The sequence below is a fragment of the Eucyclogobius newberryi genome, unplaced genomic scaffold (assembly GCF_026437365.1).
Source record: "Eucyclogobius newberryi isolate DKJ021-1_F unplaced genomic scaffold, fEucNew1.0.hap1 SCAF_17, whole genome shotgun sequence".
Lineage (NCBI taxonomy): Eukaryota > Metazoa > Chordata > Actinopteri > Gobiiformes > Gobiidae > Eucyclogobius > Eucyclogobius newberryi.
The window spans coordinates 9,432,004-9,458,347 of record NW_027315801.1 but is presented as its reverse complement, the minus strand read 5'-3'; the positions used below and the strand labels follow the sequence as shown (position 1 = coordinate 9,458,347).

At 40.4% G+C, this 26,344-nt stretch overlaps 1 protein-coding gene across 1 annotated transcript in view; it reads left to right on the top strand.

Moving 5' to 3' along the window:
* Nucleotides 1-271: 271 nt before the first annotated feature.
* LOC140362778 (cadherin-4-like) overlaps nt 272-26,344 on the top strand; it is a 297,462-nt gene continuing 271,389 nt past the window's right edge. The window contains exons 1-2 of the mRNA XM_072448968.1: nt 272-375; nt 2,208-2,319. Coding sequence (XP_072305069.1) covers nt 313-375; nt 2,208-2,319 — 175 coding nt within the window. The 5' untranslated portion in view covers nt 272-312. The remainder of the gene's footprint in view (nt 376-2,207; nt 2,320-26,344) is intronic.

Sequence of the window (26,344 nt, the reverse complement as noted above, 5' to 3'; positions counted from 1 at the left end):
AAGGAGCGTCTCTCGCCGGTCGGTGGGCTCTCTCTTGTCGTAGGAGGGGTCGGACACGGTGACGCTCACTGCGCCTCGGAGCTGTGGAGAGGAGCGCTCACCTGCACATGACACCGCGGCGGAAACTCAACTCATTCCTGCGGCTGCACCACACTCGCGCCAGCAAACCAGGAGCGACGCAGCGGCCCGCGCGCCCATCGTGGTCGGACTACCCCAGTTGTGTTTTTTTTGTGTGGAGTGCAGAGGAATCGCCGGCTCTTCCGCTCCGTCTCCTCGCCCCGGCTGCAGCCCGGGCTCGCTCCGCTCGACACGATGATGAGACCGACTGACTTCGCTGTGGTCCTCGCCGCGGCTCTGCTTTTCAACTCGTTCTGGGTGAGTCTTTTTCAAACTAAGCGCATCGTTGGGCACAATTTTCTGGGGGAAGCGTAGCGTCCTCTGAGCCGCACGCAACAGCCTCAAGAGCCTCGAGTCCAATCCCAGCGTCAAACGGGCTCCTGAGTCCCCCCAAAAAACACATTCAAGTTGATCAAATACAGAGTTAATCACTGAAACTAGATTCTGCTCTGTTTTATTGCGTCTTGCACATTAAAAAGCAAATTAAAACGCTACAACAGGCACATGTTTAAGTTTATTCACAGAGAATCCCCCCACATCAGCATCATCTCACTCTTTGCCACACATTTTTACTGACGCGGCTTTTCACGCGCGATCGCCCAATTCATTGTGAAGTTCTGTCATCACGAGCCGCAATCATCCGTTGGCGTTTTCTCAGTCAGTTAAAGAATCCAAATGTGTAAACTTAAGTGGGAACGGGACAATTCCGTGCGCGTGTTTGTTCTGGGAGCTATGGCCCGTCTCCATCACCAGCCCCGTGTCTGCGCGCGCGGTCACCGGAGGAAGAGGATGCGGCGGCGGCGGCGGCGGCGGCTGCTGCTGCTGCTGCTGCTGCTGCTGCTGCTGCTGCTGCTGCTGCTGCTGCTGCTGCTGCTGCTGCTGCTGCTGCTGCTGCTGCTGCTGCTGCTGGAGGAGGATGCGAGCTCAGATCAGCCTGAGCAGGAGGAGAAGCAGCAGTGCCTGGAGAAGACCATGTGGCTACCAAGTTATTCCCCGGATAATGGCTCTCAGGAAGTTTAAATGATACGGTTTAGCAGCAATTAGGACTTATTACAGAGCCATTGCGTGTCTTCTCAGGGCTTTACCGTAGACTGTAGACCACAAGAGAAGAGAAGAATGCACAGTAATACAAGAACAGTGGAGCGTCTGTAAAATGTTTCTTCTTCTTCTTTTTTTTCTTCTTTTTTTTTTTAAGATAGTTTGCATTTTATGTGCAAATGTATTGAATATCGCTGTACAGTTCTCTATACAGTGCCAGACATGCGTTTGATTATTGCACTGTACGCTTATGGCACAGCACTGCTCTTGTCTGTAGTGGTGGAGCTGGACTCAAACATGTGAATATTGAATGGACATGGTGTAGTTCTGGGGTAAATGCTCTGCCCATTCAGGTTCAAACTTTTGAGAGAATTGACTGACTCGACTGAGATGTCAATGCGATTTGCAAATGAACCCGGAATAGAAGCAGCATTAGATGACACACACAGGCAGTTGTGCTGTGGCTTCTTAGGTCATTTAAATGAATCACCTCTTTTTGTATCTCATCACACAATTCAATGTTGGGGACTAGAATAATCAGATAACCCAATAATTAGATCTGATTTTTTGGTTTATTTACATGCACAAGAGAAATCTGATATGAGTGTCAGTTAAACAATGGATTTTTTAGTGTTACTTTTGCATTTGGAAGACAAAGTGTAATGCAGTTCAAAACGACACACTCAACCTTTAGAATTGTATATATAATTGTTATTTTTATCATATAAGTTTGCCCTTTTTCCTTGCCAAAACTTGCCCAGATGTGAACAATCAGAAAGAAACCAGATTATAAACATCAGATGTAACATGGCATTTCCAAAATGTGAGAAATGGGATAATAGCCGATTACTACTGTTGCTATTGTAACTGCTTGTTTCCTTGTGCATATGTAACATTGTTGAATAATTTTGCATGCCATCTCTCTAGTTTATACACGTACTCTATACGCACCACTTTACAAGGCTATTTTAACCACCACTGAGCGCCAAGCAGAAAATCAATCGAATTCTCGTTTATCGATGCCTTTACAATGTATTCTTTCTTTCTCACAGAGGAATAATGGGGAGCACGCAGCCCACGGTCCCTGTCTCCCTGGCTTCTCTCAAAGCTTCTATTCCGTGGCGGTTCCCAAGGATGTGGTCCAAGGCCGCGCCATACGGAAAGGTAAGACTATTCACTGGATATGCACGAAAGCTCTTGTACTCCTGTCACAACTTAATAGAAGCCACACTGCTGTAGAGCCGCTGAAAGAGCCAAGCGGGAGGTGCTGTTTTTCACACGAGAGCAACGGCTTTGTGGGAAGGCTGCAAGTAAATGGGGAGAGAAAAGCGCATAGTCGCTGTAGCCAGTTGCCAGAAATGCTGTTGTGACGCGGGAGGGGAACGCTGATGTTTTAGTGGAGTGAGATGCAACTATTGTCAAAAATACAACTCCTCGGGCACGATGAGAAGAATGTAAAGTAGAAACAAAAAGGCTCCATACTCGACGCGATGCCGTGCCGCGTGAAAGATTTAGCGAGAGATAAAAACACACTCAACGTGGATTATTTAATTAATGATGTGTTTAGGAACATACCCAAGAGGTTAGCTGCACTTCTTTATGAGTGAAAATGATTTGTTTATCACACAGTACAATACAGGCATGAAGTATATTGTCAGTATTTAAAAGAAAATGATAAGTACCTTGGCAACGGGGTCTAAAATCTGCAATGATAGTTTTAAATGACCTATTGAATGAATTACGTTTGCTTTTTCCATCAAGTTAAAACCAACCTGGACACGTCATTTTTAGCATTTTTAGATACAGATACTTTTAAAGTGTTTTTTTGAGTTTGAATTCATATCCAGGAACTTAATTATTACATTGTTTGTTGCCATATCGGTTCTAGTTGCGATATTGGTTCTAGTTGTTATGTTAGAATATTGTTAACTTCAAGGAAATCACACGTTAACTGCCCAAATAATCAGTCTGGCATCAGTTTTAGGGGATTTTGAGCTTTCTCCTGTTAGATTAATAACCGATGTGGCCCAAAAAGCTGTTCCGATGTCCAGATATCTTGTGCTGACCGTCCGGCGAGACTTAAATGGGCAGAAACCGATTGTTAGAAAGGATCAGTGCCTTGTGCGTGATACATCCAGTCTTTTCCACTGCCCTGTACTATTTCCATCAATATCTTCCATCTAATCAAATGCTTTCATCAGTATGACGAATCTTGCAGAGTTTTTCCCCATCTTTGCGTTTTAATTGCTCTTCCAAATGCCTTGTCGTTTGTGTCATTAGTGCTTATATTTACCGTTACCTTCACACTTGAGCGTCTCTATCCGTTCTGTGTTTGTTGCCTCAATTACACAGTGAGCCGACCAAGTTTGAGGCCCGATAGTGCAGGAAATGGAATCGACATCCTGTGTCTAATCTGGCCCTGCTCCTACCAATGTGAGCTAATTGCAATTCTCTATTGATCCCAATCCCGGTCTTTTTTTCCTCCTCATAGCCGGGGCTTAGTTGTATTGTTTTGCTCTGGGTGCACCGTGGCAGAGCGGTGGGTCGGTTGTGTCTTCGGCAGCTGCACACAGTATATTTCTCAGTCTTCTTTAGCGAGACAGAAAGCTGGCGGGGATACAGCTGTCTAGACCGACTCTCTGGAGTGTTCACAGACTCACAGAAAGACGTATACATTTACTGTCTGCACGCACCGGCCATTTGATTACATACATTACACCTCATGTAAATTAACTAATGGTTTAGGTCTTGGTGTCTGGAGTCACTGTTGCTTTTCAACCCGAACAGACAAAACAAGTCTTGGTCAAGGTCCGGTTTATTCATAAAGCACATTTACAAAACAGTCATCTCTGCCCCAAAGTGTTGTAGAATATATTATAATATTAAAGTCTAAAGAAAACTACAAACTTTGGACTGTCCAGTTTGACGTCTGAGCTCAGCCAGACATACGACACTGTGCTAGTGTTAATATAGATGAATAAATGTGGACTTTTTCAGTTCCTTTGGCATCAACAAGACATTTCACTCGAAGAATTGGCACACACTGAATATAAAATAAATACAATATATGTCCCAGTAGATGAGACCACCCCGAAGCATGTTATTATACGCTGCTACATTAAGTAGAGGGCAGCAGTAGCTCAGTTGGTCAGAGTCAGACTGCTCGTCTTCTGATCCCAAAGTCGGCTGTTTGAATCCAGTCGAATCTCGCCCTCGACATAAACATCTTTGGTTGAGCGCTCGGATCCAGTTTATGAATGTCTGAGTGTTGTTCCTTGATGTAAAGAGCTATAGATTGGAAAGCGTTATATAGATGTAACTTTTGTTTTTCTCAATGATCTTCTCTGACCCTTGATGCACTTTTGTTTCTGCGATATCGGGAACCAGTTTTGAATGTCTCTTCTCCTGTAATTTTCTCACTGAAAATGGTCTCTATTTGAAACTCTCTATACACAAATACACAAAATACATTCATTTGCTTTCTAGATGTTTTCATGTACAACCGGCCTGACTCATAAAGTGACCACTGGTGAGCACACAGTTTTTCTACCTCCTCTGTTGCTTCTGTGTTCCAGTCTATTATGATTTCAGCACAATCTTAGCCTTTCATTAACTCTGTGTTATTGGAGCGTTATTGGATTGGCAATGAGAGTGCACATTAAGAATAGTGGTAGGAAGCTTTGCTCACAGTGGCGCAGTGTGGTTTTTGGCCCAGCAGGGGGTGTCAACACAATCACTAACACTCAGAATGAGCCATCACAGCTGCATAAAGAGATATTTTTGATATTATTGATATTATTTATTCCATTTGCTCTAGAGGGATGAAATTGTCTCTGTGTCTGTATTAAGACTTAAATAATACTCAGTCAGGGGCTCATCAACACACTTAACAGGCTTGTTTTCTGCATTAGAGATTCAATTTGCTGCTAACAATAGACGCCTGGCTTGATTTGCTTTTAGTTCTATAAGGCGGTGAAATCAGCAGCCCACTTTGTAAAAGACGCCAAATTCACAAACAAAGTAGTGTGTTTTAAATCAATGTCTTAGAAGAGGGCAGACGAGTGGATTCATGTTATCAAGAATAAAGTGTCTCTCCTCAGTTTTTGGATAGAATGACTGTGGGATACTCGATCTTATGATTTAGCTTTATTGGGGTTGTCAAGATTATTTAAATGATTCATCATTGTGAATATTTAGGTGACAATATAGTAGTAAAAACAAAACTAAATACAAATGCAAAATAAAGTCATTCCAATTCAATCTGCAATCACAAAAGGTAAAGGGTTATCACCTAGGTAAATAAAGGTAAATATACATAAATAAAACCTACATGTAAAGACCTTTTTTAATCTGACTCTTAACATATTGAAAGTTTGATTTGATAAAACTGGTGATATGATGATTAAAGAAAGGACGTCACTGCTTTTTGATAATAAGTAAAATTGTGTTGATTCTTATGCAAATTGTTACAATTCAATATTTGAAATTTGATCGTGCTCGGATACTTGACTGTAGTAAACTGAATTGTCACATATAAAATGTCAAATTTACAGTCAAATTTCTATAAATGATTGTTGATGGGTTTGATTTTAATGGCTGATAAAGGGCTGTATTTTCCCCCTTTAATGTCATGTAGCGTTACCCACGTGTATCTCTGCCGCCGCTCACACGAGCCTCTCATGATTTACACCGCACTGTCATCTGATTTATTGCAGCTAAGGGTGTCACTGGAGGCACACTCAAGTTGCATGGAAAAAGGACATATAATAATAACATTGTTTAACCCAAAACCGTCAGAAGGGGGCAGGCGTAATGACCCCATCAACACACACGTATATAATATTGTATTCATGTGAGGACATCTGGGACTAATGGGAGGGAAAGAACTGGGCCCTGTCTGATGGGACGAGGGCTGAGGGGTCAGAGGTCATGTAGAGGGAGGGCCGTGACTGTCTGAGGTTAGGACTGAAAATGAATTAAAAAAATAACCTGCTTTCTTGAATGTTCAAGGCTGCTGCAGTGGACATACAGTATGACTCATTTTCTTTGCAGTTTTAGATTTGTGTTACATTTTCCACAATATGGAATGAAATGTATCTATCTTGCGTTTAATCAATTATGAGGATTTTTGTTGCTCAAAAAAAAAGAAACATACAACATACTGTGAGCGGCCTCTCCAGAGATCTGACCTGTAACTTGGCCTCATCTCTCCACTGTGACAGACAGAACATTGTTGGCAAAGCATTCATTCCATGAAGACAGAGCCTCTGCATGAAAAGTTAGATCCTGCATCTTTAATGGTCCCATATCATGCTATTTTTCCCTTTTCTTAGTCTAGCCTAAGGGTATTTGATCATAATAAGTGTTGTGCAACACCCATAAGATAATAGTTATAAAATATCACCCATATCTTGGACCCCGCTCACAAACCCAGAAATGCAGACGGCTTAGTTTGAGATTCGCCCTCACGAAGAGCGATCTGATTTTTATCATACTTAAACTAGTCACAATTAGGGGTGGGTGATGTTGACAAAAAAAAAAAATCCCAATATTGATAATCAGAAGAAATGTTAGCAACCCAGCAGAAATGTGCGAAACGGTGTCTATAAAAATATTTGGTGTAAGCCTAAGGACTCATGTTTAAGGGCTGTTACACCACCCACAGAAGTGCATATCCCTCTATATTACTGCTGGGAATGATCTCTTCATGTCACATTAACTTTGCAATATCGTTTCAGAAAGCTGGTCATGTTCTAGAGGTGTGGTGCCCTATTACACATCGCAACCCTCATAATAACATTTATGGACATTCGTGACCCATAAACACAAAACAGAAAAAAATGGGCAACCTACAAATATCATAAAGTATCATTATTTCTATATGTTTTATTTTATTCTCAGGATGACAGCCAGATACATTTAAGAGGCCGTCAAACTACATTTATCACCGCATTTGAAGGGTGTCAAGTCTTGAATAAGGCTTTTGCACACATGTTATTTCCCCCACATTATCATCTGGAGACCCCCATAGTTTGGAGTCATCTCTTCTCACATTAATTGTCATTATGCATTTTTATAAACATCCTTATGTGGTTGAGGTGTCTTGCAGTCGATGGCCGCTTTCTTCCAATCAGTGCCCTGGAATGACTTTGCATGTGATCAATACACCGTGTTTGGAGGATTCAAAAAAGTCTAACAATCCCATCCCACCACCTGATGTCCCCATGTGCCTGTCCAAACCTCTGCGGATGCTGTGACTCACCGTGGATTCAGCTCAGTGCACCTGCTTTGCCGACCGTGGCCTTTGCTCCTGTTTTCTTAGCCTTCCTCTTTTGCCGCACACGTTGGAGCGTGAGAATAAAAGGCGTATGTTACTGCGCCATGTAAACCTCTGAGGTAATTTCAGCCTTTCTTGCGGTCATCATTTTGTGTTCACGTATTCCATTACAGCTCATTTTCACAAATTATCTCCCCGTGGCAACTAATCGGTGTGCTGATGTATGCATTCAGCCGGCAGTATCTGTCCTCAACCTTTCCCCAAGAGGTTTGGGATATAATTCTGTTCATAAATGCATTTGCAGAGCCTGCCGCACTATTCAGACGTTGCTTTTAGCACGGATTTTGCAAGCGATGTAGTTTAATTTATCGCATTTGCTTGTTGACCTGCACCAGCCCTCTCTTTCTTGAGTGTCACATTAATTTTATCATTTGCTGGCTTTGTGCCGCTCAACGCCGGAGTAGAAAAGCTCAAAAACGGTCCCTCCGCTTTGCATTCTGAATCACTAATGCTGTTTATGGCTGCACTCTTCAGGATAGAAATTGCAATACGCATCCGAAAAGCCTGCAGTTATAAATCTTCGCTGCTCTTGAGTTTTGTGTCTATTGAACCAAATTGTACTCTATATACTAACAACCAGGAACATATTGCGTACCTCGAAGTGTCAGAAAGTGAATTAGTTTAATTAGCTTTTGGAGTGCATGGCCCATTATAGGTACAGATACAGCTCCACACAATGGTCGTCTTCAGTTTAATTAAAAGTTTGTTGTGTATGAATGTTTATGGCTTTGTTCATTTAAATTGGTCTGTACTTCTTAACATTGCAGAGGGCTTCTGTAATGGAGAACCAGAACGACTGCTTTATACTTGATACTTGAGTTATTTGCATCACTTCAGTTAAGTTTTTCATGATATGACCATCGTTTTGCAGAATGTTAAGCCTTTCTACATCTCTGTAAGTTAGTGAATAATGTCAGTGGGCCTTGTTTTCTTTGACCTGTAGTAGTAGTTGACCTTTGAAGTAGTAGTGAGGGGTGATACCGGAGTTTTTACTTCACATTTTATACCAAGCAATTTCTATGTTGATTCTACAATTCACAGTAAAAAAAAAAACATGCAAACAAATCGATAGTCTTTTGTTTGCATACTAATATTTCCATTAAGGTTCTAAGTTAAGGTCCCAAACCTTTTTCCAAGGTGGGCCAAAATGAATATATATATTATCATTATATCATATTATCAAGGGCCAAAGCCAATTTTGTGTTGCATTTGAAAAGTTTATTTGCAAAGAGATGATTATTAATTTGTCTTTTATTATGGGGGGAATAAAGCCTATTTATAACCAAACTTGACAAACATGGATTAGCAGCATCTCATTTAAGTTGAGCATTGATTTTTAGACATACTAACAACTGCAATGCTAAAAAGTCATGCTAACAAGTCATTTACTCGCCACAGCACAATTAAACACATATCGAGGACTTTTACCGATACAAAGATAACCTTATTTTGTGTTTAAATCGTTCCACGACCTTAGATTCTTTTTCTGAAACCATCCACGTTAAACCCCACCTCAGGCCCATAGTTGGAGGCAGCTGCGCACCCAGAATCTCATCCTTTCTTCTTCACATGGGGACACAAACCAGCTCGTGTTGGTCTCCTCGTGGCTTGAATAATGGATGCCTTCTCTCTTCGAACGCTCCGTCGGGATGAACATTACATCAATTTTCCCTGTCCCCTGCACCCTCATACACTGTTAGTCTGTTTTGATTTCCTGTTTACCTTTTGCCCCAAATCGCTCCCTACACAGGCTGCATTGTTATGAGGGTCGATAGCAGACAGGCGTCCTTATGGAGATCAGACCCTGTTAGACTATAACTACAGCTTCCCCTGCTATGATTACAGGCTCCCATTTATGTTATGACACCTAATACTTATAATTTGCATGTAAATCTGACGCATTGTTGGAATCTGATTCTTGCAAACCTCCTTCACCCTAATCTCTCTTTATAATGCAAAGACGCGTTTTTTTTTTTTTTTTTTTTTTTTTTTTTACCTTTTTTATTATTGAACTGACAAACCCAGACAAATTGATTTTCCGCAGTTATTAATTATAGAAAAATGCTGGAGTGACGTTTGTGGGCTGTGTTGTGGGCTGACGGAGACGACGCAGCGACTCAGAGGTGGACTAACATGACCACAGGGAGTTGTAAGAGCGCCATTCAGTAAGGTTATTGTACGTACATGTGTGTGAGAGGGTTACTTTTATTTCTTACACCATAAGAACGTAACCTGCGATAATTCTGAAGTATTAAGGTTACCAGATGTACTTTTTGTACACAATATTGCACAATATTGGAAGTGATTGTGATGTGACTGTTAAGTACTGCGACATTTATATTATTGTGTTGTTTTAATATACTTTTTGGTAGTTTTTTCAGTTCCTTGATGTATTAATGTGATCAAACTCAGACCGACTTGAGGCTATTTTAGACTAAAATTATGAAATATGCAATTTTCAAAGAGTTTCCTTCTAAAATGTGTTTTTGCAATTGTACTTTAGTGCAAGGGTTTACAGTGGTAGAGTGGTTAGCCCTCCTTGTTCTAGACAGTGGGGAGTACTCCATCTGCTTGTCTCCTTAGAGATGTGATTCCTTTGCCTGGAAAGTTTTGCAGTACTATGACATTAACAAGCATTTATCTTTTCATTGGAGTTTTTATTGCACACAAAGTCCTTGTAAACCATGCATTCTTACAGTTAGCAGAGTCGCCTCTCCACAGATCTGACCTGCAACCTGGCCTGCTCATGCTCAACGTCTAAGTCGGAATAAATGGACCTGTAAACTCTTCACTTAACCTTTAGTGGATGTAACCTTTAGAAGTAACAGAGCTTTGCCCAAAGTCCCAAACTTTATCCCCTTCCACTCTGCCCGCCGGGGCCCCATGCTGTTGTATAGTCCTCTTCAATATCAACTCTGGTTAAATGTGAGTGTTCCTGTGCGCCCCGTTCTCCTGTGTGCTCAGCAGCCGTCCTCCAGGTTTTTCCAAGCTGGTCATTACAAAGGCAAGCCAACTCCAGTTTGAAGTGAAGAACACAAGCAGGTGGAGGCTATTATTTTTTAATGAGATTTTCTGACATCTTCTGGCTTGTTTTTTTATTTTTTATTTTTTTCTTTGCGCGGGGACAGAGGAGGGCCGTGTGATCGGAGACTACCTGCTGATTGAGCCTCTCTGCTTTATGTGTGAAGTCGAAGCTTTCTGTCGTCTGCTCTCCACACTCAAAAGCCCTCCTGCCTGGGATGTGATGGGGCTTCTGGGATCTCAGCACGACCAAGGTTATGGCCCTTCCCAACACATTAAACCTGCTTAAATACTTCGCCTGGACTGTAGAGCTTCAATGCACAGATGGCCGGCAGGAGCTGTTCGCGGATGACAAGCTGGGGGGCTGTACTCGATACCAGCATACGCACATGCACACACAAGCACACACAAACACACACACACGCACACACACAAGCAGGTAAAAGAGCCGTCTTTGTAGCCCTTGTCAGATGAGGCCGGCTCAGTGGCAGTTAGAAGGTGTTCCTGCTGTCTTTGTCGGAGGAGATGTCATCAGGGAGGATGAGAGACACTCCTGGGGGTGGCTTTTTGGGTGCATGGATGCTGTGGTGTAGTGGACAAGAGCGTTATAACCGTTTTTTCTACTCGCCGAGGCAGAAGTTGCACTGACCATATGTCGGGAAGGCCGTAATTGAGGTTCAAGTGGAAGTGGTTCTTTTCATGTCAGTCAGGAGAATGGATACGGTCTTGGAGTTTGATTTGAGCTAAATCAGGGGTGTCCAAACTTTTTTCACCAAGGGCCGCATTTTGAAACTTAAACGGGGCAGAGGGCCACAAACAACTTGACAATGTCGAATTTGTTGAATGACAAAGTGAATCATTCGAAAATTTTGCTTTTGACGTCATAGCATATGTGTGCTGTGACGTACCACTCGACCACCGGGCAAATCAGGTTATGCAGCTTTAAAACAATTATGTTCATTTACTGACTCCTTTCCGATCTTGTGTGGGTTTTTTAACATTGACCCTAAGCAAAGCTCTTCAAATACTACCCAGACAGTGTTACCAGACACTTATCTAAAACAAATTATTTTACCTCATTGCCTTTGTCTCTTTTCCACAACTTTCAATATAAATAAAAAGTATACTTTTTAGTTTAATTTGTTAAGAAAAGAAAAGAAACCAAAGTTGGGAACAACACTAATTTTTGCCAGAGGTTAAAAAAACAATCATTGCATAAATACCCCAAAGTTAATTCTTATAGTCTAATTTTTAGACTTGTTACAAAAATATCTCCAGGGCAGTTGAATCTTAAGTCCACATTTGGCTAAAATCCCCTGTGTATCTAATGACTCAAATTTGTAATGTTAATTTTAAGCCCACCACTTGTTGTTTATACTTTGTAGATTTGTGGCAGCCAAATGTTGGCCCATGTCCCAGTGCAGTAGTGTCTTCTTCCAGCCCACTCCTCCTCACTCCTCCACAGCCTCTGTTTGGAGATGGCCCTGTTTTAATTGCTGTTTAATTGATTCAGTTTGAAATGGTGCCACTGTGGAGGTAACAAATGTACTTCATGAGTCCCTTTACTTTAAGTTTACTTCTAGTACAAGTACAATAACAATGTGGCTTTTAAAATCAATCATTTTGAACCTGTTAATTTACCTTAATAAATGTGTATCCACAACGTTATCTCAACGTTAATAAGGCTTTGAACTACACATGTTTAAAACACAAACATACAGCTGTTTTTGATCCTATAGGTCATTTTTTTTACACCATTATACAATGCAACTTAAAGTGAAAGTATTCAGTATGTCTTAAATTTTCTGTAATTAAATACATTTTTTCCAACACTGATTACATTTTAAAGAACTTGAAGCAATTTATGAATGTGCAACATCTTATTATTTGTGTTACTTTCCTTGATTTGCAACAAAATCTATTTGCTTGTTACGCAACGTTTTAAAATATGTTATTATCATGATTATGAGATCATCATTATTAGGATGATGATGATGGTGGTGATGAGATGATGATGATGATTACTACTACTAAAGATAATCTGATTTAAAAAAACATTGCCAATATGATATCAAAAAGACCTATTGTGTTACTTGTGCCTCCCTCCGTCTTGAATCTTGTCTAAAATGTCTCCCAGATTGTGGAATTAAGTAGGGGAAAAAGGGTAAGACTATTTCTTTATAAATAATACAATAAATACGACCAAACTAGTGACACATAGTCTCTTTAACCCTGGCCCCAATTAGATCCCAATTTTCCCGATTGCCAGATTATATCTTATGATTAATTAAAACAACTTCAGTTCTTTTTTTAATCAACTAAAGCAAAAAAAAAAAGTGTATGATCTCTTTGTGGCCAATCCGAGAGCAGTACAGCCTCATCCGCTATTCCCTTTGCTTGGAGATCCCTGGTTCTTTGTTGGAGAAGGATGAAACGGGGCCCTCAGAAGACACGGCCGTCTCCTAATCTCTAATTGTGTCCTAGACTTCTTCTGAATGTTCCCCATTACGTTCTTAAGTCGGTGCATGAAGGCAAGTGCGGGCTGTGAACGGGAAAGCAAGGCGTGAGCTCCAGGGACGAGGGTGAGACAAGTTTAGGGTCAACAAACTGATGTTAATTAATCACAAGACAATGATGAGTCCCCAGTTGTTGGTCAAGCCTTTTCACCAGGCCCGGAGTGGATCGGCCTGAACAAAGATGCTGTACAAAGAGCTCTACAAAGAAGTGACGTGCTTTGAATACTGACTGCTTGTGTCTGCGTTACAATCAGGCAGAACATTATAACTACAGTGTATTCTTAGTTACCCCACATGTTTGTGATGGAAGAGACACGCCTAGGGAAGCTTTTGGAGATCCGTCTTCAGATCTTGAGCTAGGTTTGGTCCGGCCTGCATAGCTGGAGGATTTAAAGGTCCCATAACATGCAAAATCGACTTTTCAGAGCTTTTAAACTTCTTACATTGCTATTTGTGCTTCATATATGTACCCAGAGTGTTTTTTTGATTGATTCCCGCAGTGTTTATCTATATTACAGACTATCTCCTTTCCTCGAATCTCCAAACTGACGGGCGGTGGGGCAAGACCGCGTCATAAGGGCAAGCACGCGTCATCATCCCCCCTCTCCACCACTTAGGATAGACTACGAAACGTGAAAATAAGATGTTATGGCATCTTTAAGGGTAGGAGTTGACCAAATACATTCTTGATAGATTTAAGATATGTCCTTTGCATCATTTAGTTGACTGAAAGGGAAGTGTTGTGCTAGAGCGAGTTACATTTTACATATTCTTACCATATCCGACCCACAAAAGATCATGAGATTGCATAGATTCACTCAATAACTAAAAGATTTGCACGCTAAAAAGTATCAAGAAGCTGCAGATTTATGAGTAAAAAAGCTGAGTAAATGGATCTCAAGCCAACTCGATCTGTGTCTCCTCCTTCTTATTGTGGTCCAAATAAAGTTTGGTCGACTAAGACACCGTTGATCGATGAATCGACTGAGCAAACAAGCACTTACAGCCCTTTTGGATTAGCAACGAAGAGAACATGCAAATTGGTTTGACAATACTTGTTTTTGTACCTCTAATTCATTTTAAGGAGAAAATGTTCACTTTATACTTTACATGTTGTTCGCCATTCAAAAGTAATACTAGGCCTGATTGATGTGTTGATCAGACAAGTTAATAAGCTGAAAACTACTTTTTCCAATTGCCACACCCAAATCAGATGCGACTCCTAAATTCACATTTGGCAAATGTAATGGCAAACTGACTGGGAGCGGCCCACTGATGCTGGTTTAATGGGTTTGTTGAGCAGTTTCCAAACTTCATTTCCACCTCCCACAGAGTTAATTAGCATTTGGTATGTTTCATTAAGATGCATCCTTGAGCGTTTAATCTGACATGTCAAAAGGTTTTAGTGACATTTAAAAAGAGGAGGAAAATATTATCCAAAGTTTATTGGTTGAGTGACAAAATGATGGCTGGCAGAAACAAAATTGCATTAAAAAACTTCTGCTCAATTAAAAATTTAAGAAAACTTTCAACATGAATCTGTTTTACAATTTATTTGGAAACTATAAAAAACAACAGCAAGTGCACCTTCCAATTTCTGGACCAGTGATTTATGGAGTGAGCCCAAATTGTAATTTCAATTTAATCAAAATATTCAATTTTGTCTATGTACAGAGCTGCCCTTAACTTTTATCAACAACTACTGAGGTAATTCGTTTGTTTGTCAGGTTTTTAAATTTGGTTAGCTTCTGTTTTAACTGATCCAAATTGAGTTTCCAAAATGGTCCTGAAAATCAGTGGGAGCTAATGAGCTGCACAGTGCTATCATGGCTTTCTCAATTTCCCAAACTATTTGAAACAATCAATCCTTGCTTTTTGTTTTCCCGCATGGGACTGCCAAAACATTTAGCATTTGGTTGGTTGCGTACTGTATGTGTAAAAGATGTGCAACGATTAGCTATGGAACAGAATTTACCTTTGCGGTTCAACAGCCAACTGCGCTTATAGAGTCCTTTCTGTATGCTTTTCAATATGGAACTGTATCTATGCCCATTGTGTGACTATTTTTCTAAAGCTGTTCGAGATGCTTAGAGCGTCTGAGAAGTCTGTCCTTGCCCTTACTATATTTTAAACGTGGAATCTGAAGCAATTTGTGAACTGATGTGCAATATCTCACTCTTTACATCAGTCTGTAAACGGAGTGTTTCTCTGGAAGACTTAGCGCTACTCGTCTCCACGACTGAGTACAGCGTGCATTGATCTTGAACCTTATAGGACCAGCGAAGTTTTTGAAAGCCCTTTCTTCTCACCCTGCCTATATCTGTCTATTGTCTCACATCAGAGGGAAGAGTGGGGGTAATAAAAGGCTTCGGCTCGCTCTCCTCTGGGCCTGGGAATGTTCGGAAAAGGCAGATAAGTTGTCTAGCTCCGAGTCTGAGGATGATCAAAAAGAAGAGGATCCAGTGGCCCGCTGAGGGAGGGGCTCCAGGGACAGACGTGGGGTTTGTGGGGAAGAGAACAGAGGAGGAGAAAGGCTCAACTCAGAGGAGGCTGTTTGCTCAGATGAGGTAGAATAGGGTGAGGAATGGAGAGAAGTGCGTAGTACACGGGACCATTGGCAAGGCCCAATGTTTGTGCATTTGAAAGTGTTTGGGCTCGAGCCGGGCAAAATGGAGATAAGAATCAAATCGTGATCTCATTCCTGTGATTTTGGTTATTTCGTTATTCCCAATTGTTCGCTTGAATTCAGCTCGATGCTCCAACAAAGCGAAGGAGACCTGACTATGACAGATTACTCATGAGAGATGCAGAACACAAATGAAAAATAATTTAACAATAAAAACTAGGGTTGTCAACAGTTTTATAATGATTATGAGCTTCATCAGATATGTGGTAAAATAAAGAAAAGTACTATTATTTGTGTTGAAAATGACGATCTGAGCCTATTCCTTATTTTTGAAAATGACACTCACAAAACCAAGTTATGTTGTTTCCAGACAATTTAAAAAAACAAGAAGAGAATCAATATCACGTTCAGTTCATTCTAGGCCTAACAACTATAAACCATAAACAATATACCATATTAAACATACAGATTCACTGGACCGAGCAAGTTGACCAGGCACCATTAAACATTTATAAAGTAGCCGCAGCGATGTGGCCGCACCGTCTGATTGGCACATTCCTGGCCTTCCGCTTCGGAGCAGATGATAAATGTTTTACTGTCCTTTTGTGAACCGGCTGGCTACAAAGGTTAATTACAGCGGCTCTAATACTGAAACGTGCGCACAGCTTTACACAATCACGTATATACCGAGCGAGGGAGGGCAAAACTATGGTGATTATCCGAAACACAGAAATGAAAGGATTACAAAGCGATGGTGTAATCCTGCTGTCAATCCAACGAGTCATTAGCAAACATTCATTCGCCTGCTCGGAGGTAAAGCAGTGGCGTCCGGGCGGGTTACCGGGGGTGGAATTGAAGGGTTCGAGTTCACCTGGGAGAGTTGATGAGGATATAGAGGGAAATGCGAAGAATGGAGATGGAAGCGAGGTAACGGGCTCAACCATTCAGCTCAAGGGCTTTTCTTGGGAGAGGTTTTATTATTAAGCTTTCATCCGCGAGCCAGAAGGAGACGCGGGGAGCACTAGCCATGTCAGTCACGTAGCAAACACATCCGCCCCAGATCGTAAAGTCTCATTAATTACCAACAGTGATTTATTAATTGAATTGCGGTTGTGTATTTTATTTCCTGCAGTCTTGACATTGTTTCTATTTGCTGGTGCCGACTCCCTGTCTTCTGTTTGGACTCGGCAGGCAAATTTAACTGAGACAGATGTATTTCAATGTAGAAGCGCTGGCCTCATGTCTCTGTCCTGGCGTGGAGGGAAGATCTTCAAGGAGGTTTATGTACTCGCAGTAGTAATGGTGATTATTTGGGAAAATCTCATGGTTTAACAAGTATTTATTAAAGTGTGTGAGCAGCTTTCTGAATGATAATGCGACTTAAAATAGTTTTTTTGAATTTATAGAATTGAAATGACTTTTTTGGTTCCTAAAATGGTCGCAATTACAATGTGTTTAGTCCTTTTGATGACATTGTGACATAAATAATCACAATCTACTGAATATCTTGCCCTCCCTACTCACACATGTCCATAAAAGGACTTGGTTAATACACCAAGAGATAAAATCAAGGCTTTTATTTTTCCTTTTCTTTCCAAGGCACAATTTTAAAGATTTTTTTCCCTCCTCCATCCCACCCACTGGAATGTATCTGTCCATTAAAGAGCAAAAAACATGACTTTTCACACTTTTCATCTGTAAAGACATGTATTAGGTTCTGTCGAGAGAATAGAACACTTTTGCCCAGTCCTGCAATGGAAAAGAAACAGAAGCTCAACCTTGATTTTGCTGTGGATCTCTTAAACTCTCCAATGGCTCTCCACAAAGCATCAATATTAGTCGAGCATTTCCCACTTTCCTCCCACACACATTCCATATATTCCCTACTTAATTAAGAACACTGATTTGTTAATTTAATTGTAGGTGTAAGATCTTTTTTTTGTTTTACTTCACTCCCTCGTCTCTCCACTTTGCCTGCGTCTCCTCTGCGCGCTCCTCTCATCCTCCTGGCAGGCTAATTTGCCCTGCAGCTTTGAGGAGGGGAAATGAAAGGTATAGCAGAAAGCTTCAGAGGGTTTATTAAGAATTGATTTGCCATTGGGTGAGAGACAGACTGCAGGGAGATACATGCTGACGTGCATCCCAGGCAGACCCCGCCGGGCCAAGAAAAGACTGTACTGTAATTTGAGGTGCTATTGTTGTCTGTCAGAAACGGTGAACTATGACACTCGTTTGTTAATTTAAAGAATATCGATCTTTTTGTTGGCCTGAAAAGACACTGGGGACATCTTTAAAGGTGCATGCGTGGTTAAAGTGGCAGAGAGAAGAATAGTCCTGGAAGGAAATGTGCAACTAATGGGTAGCTTATTGATGTTTTTCACACGAGAACATATTTCACATTGTAGGCACTCAAACTCACACAAAAGGTTACGTAGTTCCTGGCGCAGTACTTGAGTACTTGAGTGTTATTCTAAATGGCATCCACAAAGACGAGCATTCAGAATTCATATTGTACATTGTCAACTGTGATGTGTCCACTGGTATCTAGGCCTGTGACGATGATTACTACTTACTCAACTTATTGGTCAGTAATTAATTGCAAGAAACATACTTTTTGGTGCTCAGTATTTATAGTGAGTACTTTGCTTCACACTTACAAGGCGTGTTATCTACATTTTTTTGTAGCTCATTAACATTTGAGCTGTAAATGGTCAAATAATTACCATCTGTGACTAATTAATGATACCAACTACTTAAGTGTTCCATTTTCACAATGAAACAGGTTAATAAAAGGGTTTGAATAGAATGATCTTGCTTTATATGTTGCACTTCAAATGTTATCTTGACAGGTCTACTGTTAGCTTACCAATGCTATGCTCCTCATGGATTAAAAGTTACCCTTATTTTATAGTGTCACAATGATGACATTTCTAGCAAGGAAAAGCTTGATACTTTGTAACAATATCAATACCAGACAGGGCAAAATAACAAAACACAAACACCTTTTACTGAACATATGAAGAACATTTATGTGCCAGTCCTATTCAGGAAACCACAGTCTCTTTTACTATAACTATTATTCAGTATTACTTCAAATATATGTAAAGTTACAACTGTAACTTTATTGAGATCTGACCTGTAATTTGGTCTGGAGGTGCCAAAATTACCCCAGACTGCACAAAAATAAAATATAAAGCATAATACTGCACCCTTACAAAGTTAAGGACCGTTTCTTGCATGGACCCTGCTCTAAAGTATCTGTAGTATATGTTTGGACAGCCTAAGTCTGTTCAGTTTTGGCAGACCAAACGATCTGACCACCACCGCCGCCCACACACCTATGGTCAGGTTTACACTCCAACATCTCCCTACAATGACAGGCGAGGCTGTGGAGGGATTTTACGGTCCTAAAGCGCGGATTGGCTTCTGCTGCGTTCCATTTCCCCTCACTGCACAGGAAAAAAGAAAACATCTCATCATCACTTTGTCTAGTTTATGCCCAAAATTATTCATAGTTCGGGGAATTACACATTTTGAGTGAAAACATTTTAACACGTTCTGCTTGCTTTTAGGGAAATGGTCTAAATTTTGATTATTTGTTTGGATATTATGGTGTGTGTGTGTGTGTGTGTGTGTGTCTGTGTGTGTGTGTGTGTGTGTGTCTGTGTGTGTGTGTGTGTGTGTGTCTGTGTGTGTGTGTGTGTCTGTGTGTGTGTGTGTGTGTGTGTGTGTCTGTGTGTGTGTGTGTGTGTGTGTCTGTGTGTGTGTCTGTGTGTGTCTGTGTGTGTGTGTGTGTGTGTCTGTGTGTGTGTGTGTGTCTGTGTGTGTGTGTGTCTGTGTGTGTGTCTGTGTGTGTGTCTGTGTGTGTGTCTGTGTGTGTGTGTGTGTCTGTGTGTCTGTGTGTCTGTGTGTGTGTGTGTTTGTGTGTGTGTCTGTGTGTCTGTCTGTGTGTCTGTGTGTGTGTGTGTGTGTGTGTGTGTGTGTCTGTGTGTCTGTGTGTGTGTGTGTGTCTGTGTGTATGTGTGTGTGTGTGTGTCTGTGTGTATGTGTGTGTGTGTGTCTGTGTGTCTGTGTGTCTGTGTGTGTGTCTGTGTGTCTGTGTGTGTGTGTGTGTCTGTCTGTGTGTCTGTGTGTCTGTGTGTCTGTGTGTGTGTGTGTGTGTGTCTGTGTGTCTGTGTGTCTGTGTGTCTGTGTGTCTGTCTGTCTGTCTGTGTGTCTGTGTGTCTGTGTGTGTGTGTGTGTGTGTGTGTCTGTGTGTGTGTGTGTGTGTGTCTGTGTGTCTGTGTGTCTGTGTGTCTGTGTACTGGCTTAGTCAGTGTTTTTAGGTTTTAGGAATATATACAAAAATCACACTGGTAGAGTGGGAAAAATGTAAAGTTAAAACACATTTTTTAATCAAATGTGATAAAATGGAATGTATAAATAATAAATAAAAATACTTACTGGACTTCAAGATATTCAAAGGTTTCAGCTGCCTGTTAATGGTGATATTTGAGGACTTTTGCTCATTCCAAAAACATACAATTTTATTTTGAATTTAAAATTGCGGTGCTAGATTTTCATCACTTTGAAACCCATGGATTGATGAGACCTTATTTCTGGGGTCAATGTGGTGGATATATATCAATAAATGGACAATATCACAATCCCAATGGCTGTTATAGAGTTAGTGATAGAGGTTAACCTAACACGTAACCCTGCTTAGACCCGGTTATCCGAACCTAATCCTAACTCTTATCTTTAAATTTGGCAATGGTGATTGCTTTACTTTCTTTTTTTGCTTCAGAAGTATGTTCAGGACACTCTTAAATGGCAAATTATGTCAATTAAGCCTGATAACTCAAAGAAAATAAAGTTTAAGGCACACTAGTGTAGGGCTTGCAACAAGTTCATCAATTAATTGCAACTAATGAAATAATTGTCAACTAATTTAGTAACCGACTAATCCTTAACTTGTCTATACATCAATTCCATAACATGTCATGAGCTGAGAAAATAAGTTTTCTGACCGAAATTGTGCCGTAATTCCATGAAAGTGACGTGGAAAATGTGTAAACTCTGTATATTTGATGAAAACACTCTTTGTTCATAAATATTCTCCTCAAACGGCTTCGCTCCAGCTTCATCTGGGGCAAATTCAGTAAAAATCTTTTCATCGCGTGACTTTTGCTTTCTAAACAGTTAATCGATTAAGCAAAAGAATATTCGCTTGACTACGGTATTCGATTAGCCAAATAATCATTAGTCGCAGCCCCTAAACTAGTGTTCCCGGCACATTGTGTGAAAATCGACTCAAATGAATGTTTTTTCAAGCCCCCATGTTTGCCCTAATTTGCTCCAGTGACCCACAAATTAGAAGAAACAACTGACAGAATGAATAGTAAACATCATAGCGTTGTAAACTGTTGGTGGTGGAGTCATGGCTAGATCGTGAGTCGTAAAAGAGCACCTCAGCGGTTTACAACACACGGCGACGGAGCGGTCCGGTGGTTTGGGTGCCTGTGGTCTGCCTGGCTCCGGAAAAGCCCCAGAGAAGCAGTTATGTGTGTAAAATGCTGAGTCCGATGAGGGGCCCGACGGACAGAGAAAATTGTGACAAATGATTCCATGGCCACGGGAACAACTCCATTCTGTCCCGGCTAAGAAGGTAAACTACTTCTCATCGAATCCGGCTGCCCCTTCTGATGGAGAGGCGGAAACATCGCTCATCCATTTGTGCTGCGTTTCCATCCGAGCAGAGAAGAGGCGAAGGCACTTAGAGCGGGGCCGCACACCATCGAGAAAGAGCCGTTTTTCTTTGAAGAGCAGACGCATTTGCATACACATGATTGCTGCAGTGTGCGGTGCAGTGCCGCCAAGCCGTGTCCAGATTAAGGAGCGGGCGCTTTCACAGAGAAACAATTGTCAAAGTTAAATGTGGTGTCGTGTTGAATTCATCAAGTTGATTGTGTTGTTTGTGACACAGCAGTTAGGAGAGTGAAGCCTATCCGAGCAGATAGTTGTCTTTGGTGGGTATTGTTCTAGACATGAGCAAAAGCCAAGTGGATCAGTTGCATGGATAAATCATTTTCCACCTTCAATGTTGGCAGATTTAGCTTGTTTTTTATCCCTCTGCCAGTTTTGACATTTTTAAAGAATATTATTAACATTTATTTCACAAGGTAAGTGGCCTTTTCAAAGGTGAAGTGAAACATTTGGTGGTTTCTTTAGCAGCAGTTTCTCTCATGGCATAACTAGCTTGAAATTCTCAATACACATTTTGATGCCTCACAAATGATTGAAATAGCTATATTCAGAGCAAGGTCTTGGTTAATAGATACGCTGTATGTCTCTGTTGTATTAAATGTTTTTATTCTTTTATCAGACCGTTTTCTTTTCCATGGATTCTGAAAGAGAACCTGTTACTGATCGACCCGTTTAGCACATGCGTATGTCTGTTTTATTTAACAAAATAATAGTACTTTCTTTGAGATTTTGTCCTGTTTTTTTATTTTTAGAATTGATACCTGTTGAAATAAGTATATAGTGTTTATACTAGTTTTAGTATTGATTAACATGTATATTTTAGATCCTTTTCACAAGCGTAACGTCTGTAGCTTGAAGGACCAGTGTCTTGGCTTTACCGTTTATCTTCCTCTTTCAACTTTGTGCTGCCGTTTTTGATCCACCTTTCTCATATTATGGCCCGTTTTCTTAACTTTGACTTGTGCAGTGCTGTAAAGTTGCATATTAGTCCGATTTCAGACTGTGTGGGTTTAAATAAGATCACGTCAGACGGCCGTACAGAGTCCTTGTAAAACTGCAAAGCCTGTTTCGTGCTGTTTCGTTTCTCTATGAGCTCCTTTGTGTGTCAGCACTGAAGTGATTTGTCCTGCAGATGCAAACTAATGAATGAGGCGTCCTGCTTGTAGGCTTATATTAGCCCAGCTAGCGCTTCCTTTGATGTGATTAGCTCGATGTACTCTAGTGACAAATTGGGCTGTCCTTTCCTCACAGCTGAAGCACTAATCTATGCCAAAACACACTCAAACTCTTTCCGCTTCGCCAGGCCAGCCCAAATAAAAACATTCAGTCAAGCTGCACTTTCACGTTTGGACTAAGTGGCTTCTATTCTCTTAGCTTTTTATAAACGGGCGATTCTAAACTGGGAGTGAGAGATCTAAATAAAGCAAGTTAAGTCACAGAGAGCGCAGATAGTCATGGGTGGGACAATACTGCATATATTACACAACGTAATTGATTTAAATACTGCCGAGCTTTTTGCTTTATTTATTCATTCATTTATTGACAAACTAAAGGAAATGGGGCTTTTCTTTTAATTCTTCACTTTCTTACACACGTCACAAGATCGATCTCAATAAATAGATAAATAAATAAATACATATTCTCTTTCTGCCATGAATTGTTCGATAAGTTCAAGCAGGGGAAAACTGAATCACATAGTATAATATAGGATGATTTGAATATGTTTTGAATAATTGTGGGTTTCCTTTCATTGTGACCTTTTCATTTGACACAGACTCACCACGTTTTTCTTGTAAAGCTAATTTAAAGTCAAAAGTTTCCATGTATATTTTGGAATACTGATCTTGATCTTTATTTATACTTCTAACTTACTTTTGTTGGACAGTTTTAAGTCTTTCTAATTGACCTTGAGACAGAAAACAATCCGTAGTGTGTCAGTATTTCAAAGTCATGCAGTAGTAATGTTATAATGTCGTGTGGAACGCTCTTTCCTGTGTGTTCTTGTAACAAAGTTGGTTTAAAACAACACATTGAGTTGCTGAAGCCTATTTGTATTCTCACTAGTTCATCATAGCACAACTAAACAGGTATTATTCTCCTCAGACCTTTACCCCTGATAACCTGACTCTCGGCACGCTCGTCTCTGTTCTTGACGTTGGCCTTAACCACCAGTGTTTGGACAGCTAACACCGCGGCGCTCAGGAAATTCAGAACCGCCTCGCAGCAAATCATTTTCTCTTCACGTGTTTGCTCTAAGACTTATCTTTGAAATGAACACATAAAGCAGCAGCCCCTTTTCTCTGCAGCTTTTGGATGCCTTCCTAAATATTTAACTTTAATTTAGATACTGCACAGGGGTAATTGTAGGGAGAAAGCTGCCTTCAAACTTTTTGGAGGCATAGAGGACTGTCATTTGGGCCTGTTTAGATAGAGAGTATTGAATGAAGTGCTGATGACCTGAGGAGGTTGTATATATTACACATATCTGATGGGACATCTGCACATTAAGCAGGAAGTCTCCCTAATGTAATCATCAGGAGGAAAAGGAGTTGCTTATCTTTGGATGAAGTGGATGAGCTTTGAGTTACCTCCAGAAACCAGTGCTGTTAAATTTATTGCAGGATAGTTTAAACATTAGATATTATATTCAATGTGGCTTTGTCTAAATATCAATTTTAATCAAGTTCCCAACCTCAGGGAAACGTATAAGTCAAACCTGTTACCCGGGTTCCATGTGCGGAAAGTGGTGGAAAGAAGCAAAGTACAAACATTTTCTGTTTACTCCAGTACATTTTACAGCGGATACTTTTTACTTTTACTGCACCACATTAGGAAGGTTGTATCTGTCATTTCTAGGCTATATTTTTTAATTGGAATGAAAAGTAGAAAGTACTTTGATGTGGTTTGAGAGGTTGTTTTTAGCACGTTCATTGTGACATTTTGCCTGGAGGCTTTGAGTTCAAGCACCAGCTTTGAGCAAACCAAATAAATTCATCAAATATCAAATTCACTTCAAAAATTGGGACATTTGTTCAAATTGCTTTTTGTTGACCAAAAATCAGCACAATTCTTTATCACAATCACTACATTTCACGCCTCAACAGTTCTCAAAATGTGTGAGAAATACTTTTTACTCTTAAAGTACATTTTTATTATGCAAGTTAAAAGTAGGTCGATTTTGTATGTGCTACTTTTACTTGAGTATTTACTTGAGTATACTTTTTTGGTTTTTCTTCCCGTATCTGCAAACAAAATTGAGTACTTTTTTCCACCACTGTGTTCGACCAGTAATGAATTCTTACAGGATTAAGACTGCAGTTTAAGTAAAAGTTTGTTTTAGAGTTGTGATCTCCCTTGGTTCTGTTTAAATATGTACTGCTTAACTTTTAAGGTTGGTTTTCTGTCATCCTCTTTTTGCTCCTCTATTTTTTCATATTTTTTTGTGTGTTACAGTTTACAAATAAATACAAAAAAAAATACAATACAAAAACATCATTCAGACTGGAAAATGCTTTATTCACCAAACATACTGCATTTCTGTAGCTGCTTTGCTTATAGCTATATCTGGTCTGTGCAATGTACTGTATTTATTGCACAATGTTCCTGTCAAATAAATAAATACACTACTCTGTGCTAGTTTTGCGTTGTAAACCGATTCCATCCAGCACTGCACTCTTCTCCCTCCTCGTTTCTGTGCTCTCACCCTTAGCCCTGCTCACTTCTGTACTGTGGCAAGTTTGACTCTTATCATCGATTTTCTCTTTTCTCTCCCGTCTGCGGGCTGTTCACTCACTGCAGCGCCGCCCAACTTATCTCCCTCTCACAGAACAATGCTGCAGCAGGAGGGCACCCAAGGACAGATGACAATATTTAGACATTGTCATTCCTCTTTCGCTCCTGATTCTACGTGGCCCGCACCATTCTTACGATATCCATCTTGCACTGGGGGTGAAGAGAGTATACAGCGCCTCCTCTGTCTGAGCAGTGATCATTGCAATGCTCTGCTGCTCCTGTAGAAGCCGGTGGAGCTGAACTCTTCCAACATGGAAGTCAACTGCGAATTCCCCAGTAACGTAGCAAGAGCAAGACCAGATTCCTGCAGTTTTCATAATTGAGGAGGTGTTTGGGTTTTTTCCTGCTTATTACGTGGTTTGTGGGAGAGGAAGTGTGTTGATTCCACTAAATAGCACCAGGGGTAATTGAGCTTAAGAGTGTGGTGATTTAATTCCCACAAATGTGTGTCTAAATTAGATCTCCTTTCTACATGATACAGCACTGTAAAATGCTTTAGGCCCTTTTGTAAACGCTGTAAATTTGACATTCTCCTCATATGATCATAGCTCTTTCTTATGGTTATTTTTCTAGTAATCTAGAGATGTTCATTTGTCACATTGAATCATCACTTACCTGTAATACCCAGACCTGAGATCTAGAAGAAGATTCCACATGCTTTAGCCATATTCCCAAAAGCATAATAGTCATTCTCCTGATCTAAACCTTTTCCAAACGTAAGTACAATCCAACTAGTAGAAAAGTTTAAAGCCAATGCTGAATAATATGCTACTCACCAATAAAGACAATTTATTTTGGCAATCCAACAGAAATGTGCTAAAATGTGTCTTTAAATGTAGGTTGAGGTTGAAGTATTGGGCAAAAGTGAAACAACTCTAAACTTATCCAAAAAAGTGCAGAAAGATCACCTTTTATACCATTTCATCAAATGTTTATTCTGTTTTTTAACTTTAATCAGATTTTTCACAGCATTTTGTGATTTTAAATGATCAAGGTCAAGGTTTCTTTATTTGTCTTCTGTCACAAATGATAATCCCAATACTCAAATTGTGTATATCATCAAAACAACATGTACAATATTATTGATTGGGTCCCATGAGTACTTATTCAATTGCACTTAACTGGATGGCTAGATGGCTACTTCCTATGAAG